General features: G+C 51.1%; 1 protein-coding gene across 7 annotated transcripts in view; it reads right to left on the bottom strand.

Moving 5' to 3' along the window:
* Window positions 1-81: 81 nt before the first annotated feature.
* Window positions 82-14,284, bottom strand: part of ADORA1 (adenosine A1 receptor) — a 79,535-nt gene continuing 65,332 nt past the window's right edge. For all 7 annotated transcript variants that reach the window (XM_063114249.1, XM_063114245.1, XM_063114248.1 and 4 more), the window contains one exon: window positions 82-2,098. In XM_063114249.1, the coding sequence (XP_062970319.1) occupies window positions 1,459-2,098 (640 nt within the window). In that variant the 3' untranslated portion in view covers window positions 82-1,458. The remainder of the gene's footprint in view (window positions 2,099-14,284) is intronic.

Here is a 14,284-nt window from a genome sequence, read left to right on the forward strand (position 1 = left end):
TTCTCCTCTGCCGAGCCTGTCTTGCTGCTCTCCAACAGGGGAGGGGTGGGTAGTCAGCGGTGTGCTCTCCACGAAGGTTCACAGTCTTTTATTAATCACGTGGGCCTCCCTTGGGAGCCAGGGGACACCCCACCGGGGCCTGGAATCAAGGCTTGGAGTCGATATTCCCACTCAGAACCCTCCAGCTTGGCCACCGTCTCCCCCATCCAGCCCCATCCCTCCACACAGGGGCTCTAGGCCTGGCAGGGAATGGGTTGGTCCTTCCCCAGATCCCTAAAGACCTCCTCTGTCCAAAGCCCCTGAAAACTGAGCTAGATACCAGGGGTATTTAGGGTATTTAAGTTCCAGCAAGACCTTCCCCCACACTCTCAGGAGGGCAGTCTCCTCGGGCCTGTTCCAGCCTGCCACCCCCCACCCTGGAGTGCCCACAGTCAGCACCAGGTCTGCGCGGGCCCTTCCTACCCCCTCATCCATCCCCTCCTCAGGCAGGCAGAATGCTCCCAAGAGTTGGCATGTCCGGGGCTCTTTTCTCCATCAGGCCCAGAAGCAGCAGAGAGTGTCACCTAAGACAGTCCAGGCCTGACACTGGGCTGGTGGAGCTGGTGGCCCAGAGAACAGGTAGTTACACTCCAGGCTCCTCCTGGGGGAAGCCTGGGGCAAGGAGGGCTCAGTGCTGCCGCCTGGTGGCTGTTTGAGGACAGCACCTACCACACCACATACACTTTGCAAGGCTGAGAGCCCCCACCTAGGGTCCAAGGGCTGGTGGCGAATAAAGAGAATGTTGGAAATGATGTCTGCACGCACTTTGTCCATCTCTCCTAAGTGCAATCCTGGGCCGCGTAGGACAAGGAGAACAGGCACCCTGGCACCCTGCATGGCCTGGGTCACTGAGTCCTCACAGGTGGAGACTGAGGCTCCTGGATTCCTGCCCCTTGGCTGTTCTGTCCACCTTCTCCTATGGAACAGGAGAGAAAGACATCCCTTTTCTCTCCTTCCCTCCATCTCGGAGGAGATCTCTCCTCTCCTTAAGCTTGATCCCAGGACTGCACCACCAACACCTAAGACAAGCAACTCCCCTGCCTGGCTGTGGAAGCCTGAGCATCCTCTGCCCAGCCCAGGCACCTCCTCTGCAGTCGCAGCCTCCCCAGGACCTGCCCAACCCCGAAGCACTGGGCTGCTCGTGGGATGGTCAGGTGGGTGGGGGCTCAAGACACTTTTCTCTCACCTCAGGGCACCCAGTTTCCTCCCCAACTCTGCCCTCCCGAACCCCCTGCAGGACCCAGAGGTGAGGTCAGTTAACTCCCTGAGGAGGTTCCCTGTTCCGCGGGCACCTCTCCAGAGCCTCCCGGTGCACACAGCCCACGGCCCAGCTGGGGAAGGCTCGGGGAGACCCGTGGGATGGCAGGGAGGCGAGGACCCGGCTGAGACCCTGCTGGACACTGCAGCAGAAGGCAGAGTCTAGTCATCGGGCCTCTCTTCAGGGAGGTCCTTGTCAGTGGGGGGAGCAGGCTGGCAGCGGAAATGGTCGTTCCAAATCTTAAGGAAGGTGACCCTGAACTTCTGGATGCGGAAGGCATAGACGATGGGGTTCATGGCCGAGTTGCCGTGCGTGAGGAAGATGGCGATGTAGATGAGGATGCTGGGCTTGTGGCAGGACGGGCAGAAGAGGGTGATGCAGTTCAGGATGTGCAGGGGCAGCCAGCTGAGGGCGAAGAGGAAGAGAATGAGGGCCAGCGACTTGGCGATCTTCAACTCCTTGCCATAGTACTTCTGCGGGTCGCCAGAGGAGGCCGACACCTTCTTGCTGAGCTGCTTGCGGATCAGGTAGAAGACCTCCAGGTAGATGAGGACCATGAGGAGCAGAGGGGGCAGCACCCAGACGAAGAAGTTGAAGTAGACCATGTACTCCATGCTGATGACCTTCTCGAACTCGCACTTGATCACCGGCTCCCCCGCGCTGCCGTTGGCCGCCCAGGCCCGCTCCACCTCACCCAGATTGTTCCAGCCGAACATAGGAGTCAGGCCCACCACCAAGGACAGAAGCCAGCAGCCCGCGATGGCCACTGCCGCCCTCCGGGGGGTCATCACCGTCTTGTACCTGAGGACAGGAGGGCAGAGTGTGAGGAGCTGCCTCCCAGCTGCCAGGAAGGCCCCCTCCAAGGCCCACCCAGCCCCTGGGGGGCTCCGGGAAGAGGCCCCTTCCCCACCCAGGCCCAGTGAGCAGGGAGGTGCATGTCTTCTGCTCGAGGACCGAGTCTTCAGGATCTAAGATTTAGGGCAGAGTTTGCAACGCCCTGGCTCCTTTCTAGAGAGAGGGAATCCTGAATAACGATTAAAATAATAACAGAAAATAATAAAGAATCTTATTTGGGAGTTTTAAGAAAAGGACCAAAGTAAAAATCACTCACATGGGCACAGCACCTCCCACTGCTTGTCCCTTCATCACTTCACAATGGCCCTTGAGGGGCAGGAAGGCACTGGCAAAAGGAGGACTGCCCATTTGACAGATGAGAAAACTGAGGTTCTGAGTAGTCACGTGATCTTCCCAAGGCCACACAGAGGTGGCAGCACTATCCTGTGCTTCTTAACACACATCTACCTACACTGAGCAAAGCAGCCAGAAGATTAACAAACCACCCCTTCCTTTGTCAGCACCATGCAAACCAGCCATCCCTATATGGGATCCGAACCCATGGCCTTGGTGTTATCAGCACCGCACTCTCCCAAGTGAGCCACAGGCCGGCCCTCCACCCCTTCCTTTGGGCTGGCTGACACACTGTCATAAAAAATCCTTCCCACACACCCCCTTCTTTTGGCCCTGTCCCACACTTCCCTGCCAGTGCCCTATCACCCACCCCCATCTATACCTCCCATTTTCCCTTCCAATCACTGTACAGTTCTTGTCTCCCAGGGGGCTGATCTCAAGAACCAGCTCTGCAACGCTCAGCTAATTGGGAATGATTTGCAGGAAAGAAAAACTGATGTGCACTGAACATCTACTGCGTGCTAGATGCTCTCACTCACTCATTCATGCACTTACACATGCAAGCATGAGTGCGTTCATTCACCAAATAACTACCAAGTGCTTTGTGTGCTAGGCATTGCTGTCTGCTGAAAATAAGATAAAAGATCCCCTCCTCCGTGTAGCTTACATTTTAGGGGAAGAAACAGATAACACAAAAATAAGGAAGTAAATAAACAAGATGACTACAGATGGTGACACGTCCTTTAAAGGAAACAAAATAAGCAGGATAATGCCAAGGGATTTAGTTTTCCAACATTTTTGTGTCATGACACACAGAAGATGAAAACATTTGGATTGATCATTGGCCAGAGGTGACAGGGTTGAGGGTTTTAATATCTTGGGGGCTCCCCACTTCCCTTTAAACCAATCCAAGGTCAAGGGTTCAGATCCCTGTACTGGCCAGGCACCAAATAATAATAATAATACTAATAAACCAGTCCAGCCAGCAGCCATCGTGTCCTCTGCCCACATGCCAGCTTTGAAGTGAGCAGCAAGGGAGGGGCCCACCCTTCCCATCCATCGAAGCCCACTTGCTCAGTGAAGGCTACAATAGGAATGGGGACAATCTGGAGGGTGGGAGAAACTGGATGTCCCCTCCCCCCATCTAGAAGATGAGCACCAGAAGGGACTTTTGCAACCTCATTTCTGATCTCTTCATCATTCCAGTGGAGAAACTGAGGACCCCCAGATGACTCCAGCACCTTCAGGGTGGTGCCCCTTCCCTACTCTATGATTGTAGGATCCTTGTGTCCCCAAACCACATGGAGCCTCGAGAGCTGACCAGCACACTTGTGCCTCACTGACACTCTCTTCCTGTAGTTGAAGCCCATCCCCTTCTCTGCATCCTCAGCAGAATAGCCAGACCTGGTGCATGCACTGGAAGTCAGAATACCTGAATTTGGGTCCCAGCTCTGCAACTTGCTAGATCAATTTCTCCTCTGGAAAATGAGACTATGGGACTTTCTTCCGAGGGTGAGGACTGAACGAGATAAAATATGTGCACATGCTCTGCAAACACCTACCAATATTCCTTGGCCTTGGCTCTAACCCCCAACCCCCCAAGACCCTTGACATACTCACACCTAGAAAAGCTCCAGTATTTCCAGATGCTCAGCAAATACAGCCTAAGGGCTATTAAGACATCTTGCCCAGGTCTTGTTCCTGATGATCTCAAAGTGCTCCCCCCATGTCCTCCCATACACGACAAAAGAAGTTCTGTTCATGAGTCCATGGGGAGAGACCAAACGATTGCAAATCACTCTGCCTAGAGAGAAGGTGGCTGAGGGGCCAGGTGGAGGGTGAGGCCAGGTCTCCAGGGTGAGCCTCGGCAGGGTCAAGGGGCTCCAGCTGCAGAGGGAAGGGTGGGGCCGGGTGCCCTTCCTGTCCCCCACTGCCTATTACATCTGTTGTTTATATCGTATTTATCCTTTATGAAGCCCTTTCACAGTCACATCTCAGGTAATCCCTGGAACCACCTTTGTGAGGTGAGCACAGCAGATAGCAGAATCCCCAAGTCACGGACTAGGAACTCCACTTGCCCAGTCCTCCTGACCCCAAGACCAGCTCTCCTTTAGGGCACCAGGCTGTCTATGGGTGGTTTAAATGCGAATGATTGGCAGATTGAGAATATCCCTTGCCTAAGAGCTTTAAAAGGGGAACCTCTGGACCCCGTTCAAGGAGGGTACCACCCAGAACCAGGGGGGTGGACCAGGCAACCTCTGGTGCTGCCATCCAGCCTGAGGATTTGGGGAGAGAGGTCTAGTCCAGGACCCACATCTGAGCAGTGAAGATCTTTTGAGACAGGGGAGGTGGACACTGGCAGGGCTCCAGGTGGGCGAGAGAGAGAGGAGGCAACTTCTAGCTGGACAGGTGCCTCCCCTCCTCTGCTCTCTCTTTTCCACTGCCTGGAGCCCCAGGGTTAAAGCTTTCCTGGGGCACCTCCAGAGCCAGGTCCCAGCAGACGTTGCAGCTTAGGGTATCAGTTCTCATCTGTTTTTCTTGCTATTTTCTCCTTGGTGGGAAAGGGCTGGACCCAAGACCTTGGCTGAGGTGGGGCAGGCTCTCACAGGAAGGGCTGCCTCCCAGGGCCAGGGTGAAATCCACCTTTCCTTACACATGGGAAAGAGAAGCAGAGGCTGCAAGTCCTGGGGCACACAGGGGTGGGAGCATGTGAAAAGGGACTCCAGTGCTTAGGGATGTCCACCCCACGCTGGAGCCTGAGGCCTCACCACCCCAAGGCTGTGCTGGGAATTAGCTGGACAGACAGCTGCCCTCAGGAGTACGCAGTCTCAGACAGACTCGGAGAGGGAGCAACAGAACACAGACACTAAATCACCAAGTGGGGCCGAGTCCACAGGCAGGCAGGGCAGACAGCTCCTTAGAGATATAATTGAAGGAAGCAGAGAGAGCCCAACCACCTCCAGCATCACTCTCACGGTGCATAAAACCCCACCACTGGTGAGACATTCCTTTGGGTTATGAGGTGCCCTCTTCATATGTTATTTTTTAAAGCCAAGACAACACTAACACCATAGTATGAATCAGTTTATTGGTTGGAATCTCATTGCTGATGATAGTCTTTCATACTTAGAAAGTCTGAGTACTTGCAGCAATGGGGTGGCAGAGACACTGAGAGGGAAAGGGATCACTTGAGCAAAGAGGTGGGGAGCGCTGAGCCTCTCATTGCTGCTGAGAGTTGCGCTGGCTGAACAGGAGTGGAATTCACATCACACCTGCCACCAGAGCAAGTCAGCGTGGTTTAGAGGTGGAAATGAGGAAAGGAGGTCTGCAAATCCTGTGTTCAAATACGGCAGGGCAGAGGAAGCCCTTGGTTCATCCAGGACACCCTGGTGGGGCTGCCATATGTGGGGAAGGAGATTCTGGAGGCTAAGTGAGGGGGGAATTCAAAAATAATAGTTAACTGTCAATCGATCTTCGACAAGGTGCCAAGAATACATATTGGGGAGAAGATAGTCTCTTCAGTAAATGGTGCTGGGAAAACTGGATATCCACATGCAGAAGAATGAGACAAGATTCTCACCATATACAAAAATCAACTCAAAATGGATTAAAGATTTAAATGTAAAACCCCAAACTATGAAAATACTAGAAGAAAACATAGGGGAAACAATCCACGACATGGGGTTGGGCAAGGAATTTTTAAATAAGACTTCAAGTGGGATTACATCCAATTAAAAAGCTTTTGCTTTTTAATCACATCAAAAGGAAACTGTTACCATCAAAGTAAACTGTTAACAGAGTGAAGTGATAACCTACAGAATAGGAGAAAACATTTTCAAGCTTTACATCTGGCAAGGGGTTAATATCAAGAATATATAAGAAACTTAAATAACTCAACAGCAAAAAAAAACAAATAACCTAATTGAGAAATGGGCAAAGGATCTTAACAGACGTTTCTCAGAAGAAAATATACAAGTAGCCAAACAGGTATATGAAAAAATGCTCAACATCACTAATCATCACGGAAATACAAATCAAAACAGCAATGAGATACCACCTCACTCCAGTTAGAATGACTATCATCAAAAAGACAAAAGAAAACAACTGTTGGCGAGGATGTGGAGAAAAGGGAACATGTGCACACTGTTGGTGGGAGTGTAAACAAGGACAGACATTATGGAAAACAGTATGGGGGGGTCTTCAAAAAATTAAAAATAGAACTGCCACATGATCCAGCAATCCCACTACTGGGAATACACTCAAAGGAGATGAAGTCAGTATGTTGAAGAGAGATCTGCACTCCCATGTTTATTGCAGCACAGTTTACAATAGCCAAGATATGGAATCAACCTGAGTGTCCAACAATAGAGGAATGGATAAAAAAAAGTGTGGTATACATATACAATGGAGTGCTATTCCACCATAAAAAAAGAATGAACTCCTGTCATCTGCAGCAACATGGATAGACTTGGGGGTCATTATGTTAAGTAAAGTAAGCCAGGCACAGAAAGACAAATACCATACGACCTCACTCATTTGTGCAACCTAAATCAAACAAATAAATAAATAAAAACAAAGCTGATATAGTAGAGGCAGAGAGTAGAACAGTGGTTACCAGAGACCAGGGGGAAGGGGGAAGACGGAGAGGTTGGCCAATGGGTAAAAAATCCGATTAGATAGGAGGAACACGTTCTGATGTTCTATTGCACAGTGCGGTGATTATGGTTAACAGTTAAGTTGTGTATATTACATATTAGCTAGAGGAGAAGCTTTTGAGTGTTTTTGCCACAAAGAAATGATAAATGCCTGAAGTGATTGATACATTAACTACCCTAACCTTATTATTATATAACAGATATGTATCAAAACATCAGATTGTACCCTGTAAGTATGTATACTTACAATATGTCAATTAAAATTTTTTTAAAAAGCAAAAAAAAAAAGTTAACTGATCAATGATAATCGTAACAATAACAATGGTGAAAAGAGTTAACACTTACTGCTGCTTTCTACGTGCTGACACTGACTTTATAGACATAACTTCATTGACCCCTCAGCACAGCCCTATGAGTCAGGTACTACTTTTATTCCCATTTCCTAGTTGCAGTAACTGAGACTCAGAGAGCTTAGGAAACTTGTCCAAGGCCACACAGCCAGGAAGAAGCAGAGACAGAATTCCTAAGACAGATATGTCCAAGTCTAGAGGCCACACTGGAGCCAGCTCAGCCACTCTGAAAGGACAAGGGAGGTTTGGAGGGTACATTCCCGGAGCAGAAGAAGGGAACCATGGTTAGGGCCTAGAAGGCAAGCCTCACCTTCTCCAGGAAATCTCCCTTGACTAAATAGTTATAAGGATTCATCATACCCTGCCTGGAAGCCTCAAAGCCTGACCTCTTCGTGAGCCACCGGAACGGTGTGTTCATGTGCATGTGCTACCTGGGTATTTAGTTGGCTGTCCTGCTCCTGCTGGGGCTACCAGGCAGTTGAGACTCTTCCGTTCATTCATTAAGCGAGCCCCTTGCAGATACCAGGTTCTAGGAATCCAGGTTCTAGGCTTTGTTCTACAGGCAGGGAGACAGGCAATGCACATGCAAACAAATAAACTGGATCATGTCAGAGAGTGAAAGGACCTGTTGGTTGAAGTAAACAGGACATCAGGACAGCAATCTGGGCATAGCCCTCCAGGCAGAAGGCACTGCCAGGTAAGGGCGCCCAGGCCAGGGTGGGTTTAAGGAACAGAGAGAGAGGGCTGGTGTGGAGGAGTCTCAGGAGTGAAGGCAAGGAGAGGCTGGCAAAGTCAGAGCCCTGGTCAGGGATGGTCACCTCGGGCTGAGAGGGCCATGGCAAATGCTCTAGGGGTTATTCTAAGTGCAGAGGAAGCCATTCTCAGCAAAGGGATAATAAAATCCAATTTCTGTTTTTGAAAGTTAATTTGGGTTGCTGTGCTGGTGGAAAATGTGTTGCAGCAGGGACGAGGGAAGCAACACCAGCAGGAGGCTGTTTTAGACATCCAGGCAGGAGGCGAGGAGGGGCGCCCTAGTCGGCGGCCCTGGAACTGGGGAGAGGGGCGTGGCTTTGAGACATATTTAGGAACAGGGCAGACAGGACCTGCTGCTGAGTTTGGATGCCCAGGTAAGAGAAAGAATCATCAAGATGACTCTCAGGTTTTTATCCTGACCACTGAGCAGAGGGCATTCCCTGAGTCTCCCCAGCCCCTCTCTCTGAGGGGCCCGTGCCCTTACCCTGAATACCACCCCATTCGCCTGTGAACTCCACACCACACTACTGGATGCACCCCTTTGTGTGCATATCTGAAGAACTCCCCCACCTCAGGGCCTTTGCACTTCCTGCTCATCTCCAGCAATGTCTAGGAAGGCTCATTTTCCCCAATTCAGGTCTCAGCTCAGATGTCACCTCCTCAGAGAAGACTCCTGACCACCTTGCAAGAACATTCCCCGTCACTCTGTATCCTCTTGCCATGTTTAGTTTTCTTGATAGAGCCTATCACCTCCTGGTTCTCTCTCTCTCTCCCCTTACAGGCTGAGCATCCCTAATTTGAAAATCCAAAATTTGAAATGCTCCAAAATCTGAAACTTTTTGAGTGCCAATATGATGCAACAAGTGGAAAATTCCACACCTGACCTCATGTAACAGGTCACACTCAAAGTGCAGGCACAAAACACAGAGTTTATGCAGCATCCCCAAGAGAAAAAGACACTCTCAGCCCCCTTCAGCGGCAACATATCTTTTCTGAGCATACCCAGATTCCCCCCCACACCCACAGAGGGTAAACTGTGGCATGTGTGCAGGCCAGACACACAAACCATAGACTCCCCATGATGCCCCACATGTGGCCAAGACCTATACACCTTACTCACTGTGGTTTTACTTATTTTCTGCTCTGTGGTATAAAGATATTGTTGAAAATGTCTGTAAGCCTGCAGATACCCCTATGGTGATGCTAAACAACCACAGATTGTCCACATGTGTGGCTGAAATAGTGACACCTTTGCTTTCTGATTGTTCAATGTACTTGAACTTTGTTTCACGCACAGAATTATTAAAAATACTGTACAAGGGCCGAGCCCGTGGCGCACTCGGTAGAGTGCTGCGCTGGGAGCGCGGCGACCCTCCCGCCGCGGGTTCGGATCCTATATAAGAATGACCAGTGCACTCACTGGCTGAATGCCGGTCATGAAAAAACGACAAAAAAAAAAAAAAAAAAAATACTGTACAAAATTACCTTCAGGCTATGTGTATAATGTGTATATGAAACATAAATGAATTTTGTGTTTAGACTCGGGTCCCATCCCCAGGATGTCTCATTATGTTTGTAAATATTGCAAAATCTGAAATCCAAAACAATTCTGGTACCAAGCATCTTGGATACAGGATACTCAACCTGTATCGTGTGTGTGTATGTATGCGTGTGTGTGCACGTGTGTACATTTGTGCATTTATTATCTGTTTCCCTCCAGTAAAATGTAAGCTCCATTAGGACAGAGCCTTTGTTCTGCACGTTCACCACTACATCTCCAGTACCTAGAACAGTGTGCAGTAACTACTTATTGAATGCATGAATGAATACATATAAAAATGGATTAATGAATCAATACATCCATTTACTCAGAAATAATTGATTGAGGACCTACCGTGTGAGCACATCTCAGGGAACCAGGGATAAGGATTACATCGTAGGTGCTCGGTCAGAGACTGTCAGAACAGAAAGGCCTGGCCCCAGCCCTGGAGGCAATCACAATGCCCTGGATGAGGAAGGTCATTCCCAGCTTCATTCTCCTCTGTGTTGGGAGCTGTAGGGGATCTGCTGCTGAATCAGACAACTACTGGTCTGCTTAGGCTGCTGCTGCAAGGGCCTCTTATGAGATGTATGAACAAGTGCCACCAGGTCACCAGCCAGCCACCAATACATCCACGGCAGCTCCCGCATCATCCCTGCATGCTGTGAGACCAGCAGAGGCTCCCTTGGCCAGAACTAGTTTCCCCAGAGTCGTCCAGCCTGCAGCCCAGAGAGAGGTGTCTCCACCTCATACCAAATCCCAGCAGGAGTCATGAAAGTGCCGAGCTCCTCACTGGTCCTTCGTTTCATGGATGAGGTCACTTCCAGTTGGAGGCCTGACAAAGAACAGAGGGGTAGCCTCTCCCTGCCTGCAGCTTCAGGGGAGGGCTCTTCCTGGACACCACTGGGGACTGATTTCTAGGCTGACTCTGAGAATGTGAACAATAAGCCTTCTTAGAACAGGAGACGCTCAGAATGCCATCAGATGATGAGCACACCCTGGGACCTAGGCGAGCAAAGACGCACTTGACAGAGAAAAGAGTTGGAGGGGGGGTGGTGGGCATGGGGCTGTGAAGAATCCTCTTCGGTGGACTGAGAATGGCCAGAGGGAGGTGTAGAGGGGCCGCTCCATCGCCGCACAAACAAAACTGGAGCACGCCGGTCCTGAAGCTCTGTCCTCGGCTTTCCCTCCTCACCCTGCTCCGCTCTGTGTCACCGTGGGGCTGACCCCTGCAGGCTGCATTTCCTGAGCCCCATGGGAAACAGTGAAGTGCTGGAGGGTTGGGGAGACAGGAGGAGAGCTCCCTCTGCACCACTCATGTCTCTAGCAGTGGTTACATCTCCTTGGCTCTACCTCCCGCAAGAAACGTCCACGGCGGGCCCAGCTCCCACCAGCGCCTCCAGCCCTGGGCTCTAGGACAGCACCTCAACCCTTTGTCCTTCAGCCCAGGGGTAGCTTCCTGTGTTGCTAATCTCTGGGTTACTTCACTGTCCCCTGTTAGGCATCTCAGCTACTTCATCACCTGTGTAACCAATTCCTGGCATCAAAGGCCCTCAGGTGTAAATACCTAAAACAACCCCTGTGTTCCTAGTCAGACCCCAGCAGTTTGGGATTGAAACTGCAGCAGGAAGAATTGAGCAGAGTCATCCCAAAGAACTCCCTGCCAGAGGCATAAGCGACCTGACCAGACTCTTAAATGTGTTGGCTCGGAAGAGGAGAGAGAGAACCCACACGTGGGTTTGAAAAGGTTAACGGTGGTTTTGCTTGAGAGCAGAGGTGACGAAGTGTCCTGTCAACTGCTGACAAGGGCAGAGTCCTTAGGCCTGGCCGTCCTTGTTTCCTGTCACTGGTTCTTTACCGAGGCATTGGGCACGGGGGCAGGGAAGCAGAGGGCTGGGTGGGGCCCGAGGGTTGGCATCTCTCTGCAATCCCGCAGTCTGGAGAGTCGGGGACCGAACTCTGCATCTCCCCTTTCCTCTGTGCATCACCCACCATCTTGCCCTTGGCCAAGAAGGAGCGATATTTCATAGCTCTGGTTCCCCTCCTTCCTGCCTCCCTTTTTATCAAGAATCTCAGCCACTTGTAACTGGAGACTTGGATCTGAAGACGAGGGAAGTAAGTCTTTCTTTCAGACTATTAAACTACTTCCCACAGAGAAATTCTTCCTCCCAAAGGAGAACAGGAAACTAGATACAATCACAGGTGCTGGACACACTCCAGGGGCCAAATGTTTAGCAGTAACATTGCCCAGGGGAGTCTAGTTCAGAGGCCCTGGGGAGGAGGCAGGATGTCTGGGGTCCAAGCCCACCTCCAATCCTGCTCACTCGGGGCTCTGCAGCATCACCCCCATCTCTGACATCAGTGTCCATCAATCCCCAAAAGGGGGGTCAGGCTGACACACCCTGGGCCAGTCTGCAAGGCCACAGAGAGGAGGGGCATGTACTCTGAGCCCCTTGAGAGAAAAGAGCTGGATAAACTGATTAGGTCATTAGTGTAATGGGTCTTGGAAGTAGCTCCTAACCACTTGCTGAGGACAAATACCTCCTGTTGGAAAAGACAATTAAGTTCATGTATGTGACTTCCTAATGTCCCTTACTCTGAGCAACTGCCCCCACTGTCCCTCCTTCAGATTCAGAGCCCCTTTCTGGGTGTTGGACCTAAGCGGAAGAAATGCAGCTCCTGCCCTAGAGGAACGCTCAGTCTGGCGGGGGAGGCCCAGCCCCTGAGCAAAGGCAGCTCGCAGTCTGATGAGACAGCAGCTTATGCTACAACCTGTAAGGCCAGAGTTCCCAGGGTAAAGCCCCAGACTTAAAGGTCGCACAGATGACTGACAACACAGGTTCTGCCACAGATGTGTGTGCCTTGGGATGGGCATCTCTTCTCTGTGGGTGTGCTCTCTCATCTCTACGAAGAGAGGTGTGGATTTGCTCAGTGGTGCTGCAGTGGATGGGGTATAGGAGGAAGGTTCTTAGATCTGGGGCACATTTTTGAGGAACATCTTCAAAGTATATTTGCCTGTGATCCCCATCCCTTTCCCCAGTCCAGGGCATATCAGAAATGGTTCTCACACAGGCAGGAGGCCCAGGTATTGCACTTTGAAACAATGCCCTGGGCAATTTTGAGATGCAGCCACCTCCTCCACACCCGAAGGCCAGGTACAGCTGCCACATCCCACAGAGGGGGTGGTCCTTGAGGAGGAGGTGCCTGACCAGGACAGTAAACTCAGGCAACTAGACCCAGACCTCAGCATTCCCAGCCACTTTCTGCTGTAAGGTTTGAGACTCTCCAGCTCTCATACGAAGGCGAGGATGGTGAAAGGACCAAGGCCAAGTGGCCCCACCTGCCATGAGTGACTGTTTCTGACTCATCCAGTGGGTCAGAAAAAAAACATCCCATCTGTGTTGAGACTTAACGACCTGTGAGTAGCTGGTGCAGTGAAGCTTCACGGAGATGACCACAGTGGTAAAAGGGGCAAAATTTCTTTTCCAGTGAAGTGGAAAGGCCCGACATGGTGGAGGAAGGGAGCTCATTGGGTTATTCAGCTCCCCATAGGCTTCTGTGGCCTTTGCAGACTGTGGTCACCTATAAAAGGCAGAAGGAAATGCTCATTCCAGCCCAGCTGGCACATGGGGAGGGCCAGGGCAGGAGGGAGCTGGAAGGCTGCAGAATTCCCCAGGCTCGCGAGAGCATAGGGGGCCCACTGCCAACACCAGAACCCTCAAAGGAGGGCAGTACTCCTCTGGAATACCTCGTTGTGGTGGGAATCAGGGGACCCCAGTCTGGTCCAGGCTCTGCCAGGATTGAGCTGCCTTGGGTGAGACCATTCTCCTTTGGGGGTATCCATGTCCTCATCTGGATGATGAGGGATTGAATGAGATATTTTCCAAGCTGTGGAAGGTCATGGTTCCCTTCTGGAACATGTTGGGTCATCGTCTATGGAGAGCTGAGCTCAGCACTAGCGGAAGGGAGAAAAAGGCACTGAGAACCAAACTCCTCTCAGGTATGGGGAGGAGGAGCCCAGGGGCAGTGGCTGCGAGGCACACACGCCTCCCCAGAGGGCAGTCCCCCCTGCAGGATTCCATGCCCGGGCTCTGTGTCCACGGGGTGGAGGATGGGGAGCGAGATGAAATGGAAAGGGAAATAAACATTTGTTGAGTGAACAAACAAAGGAATGAATGAATGAAGTGTGCTGTAGAATAAGATCCAAGTTCAAACTGTTACCAGCTTGTGGCCTTGAGCGAGTAACAAACTCCTTGAGCCTTGGTGTTGTCCTGGGCACAATGGGATGGGAAGACTGGCCAGAAGGCTCTCTGGGAAGACAAATACAGAGCAGCAACAGGTACCCTTTGTTATCATACCAGGAGGAAACCCCTCAGCCTGCGGGAAGTGCAGTCAGCTCTTGAAGAGATACAAAACAGGTTGCAGGGACATAGAAAAACCAAGTCACTTGTTTCACTTTGGAAGGCCAGTCATGTGGCTTCAGTTTCCATTTTGCAGCCAG

Source organism: Cynocephalus volans, chromosome 11, assembly GCF_027409185.1.
Source record: "Cynocephalus volans isolate mCynVol1 chromosome 11, mCynVol1.pri, whole genome shotgun sequence".
Taxonomy (NCBI): domain Eukaryota; kingdom Metazoa; phylum Chordata; class Mammalia; order Dermoptera; family Cynocephalidae; genus Cynocephalus; species Cynocephalus volans.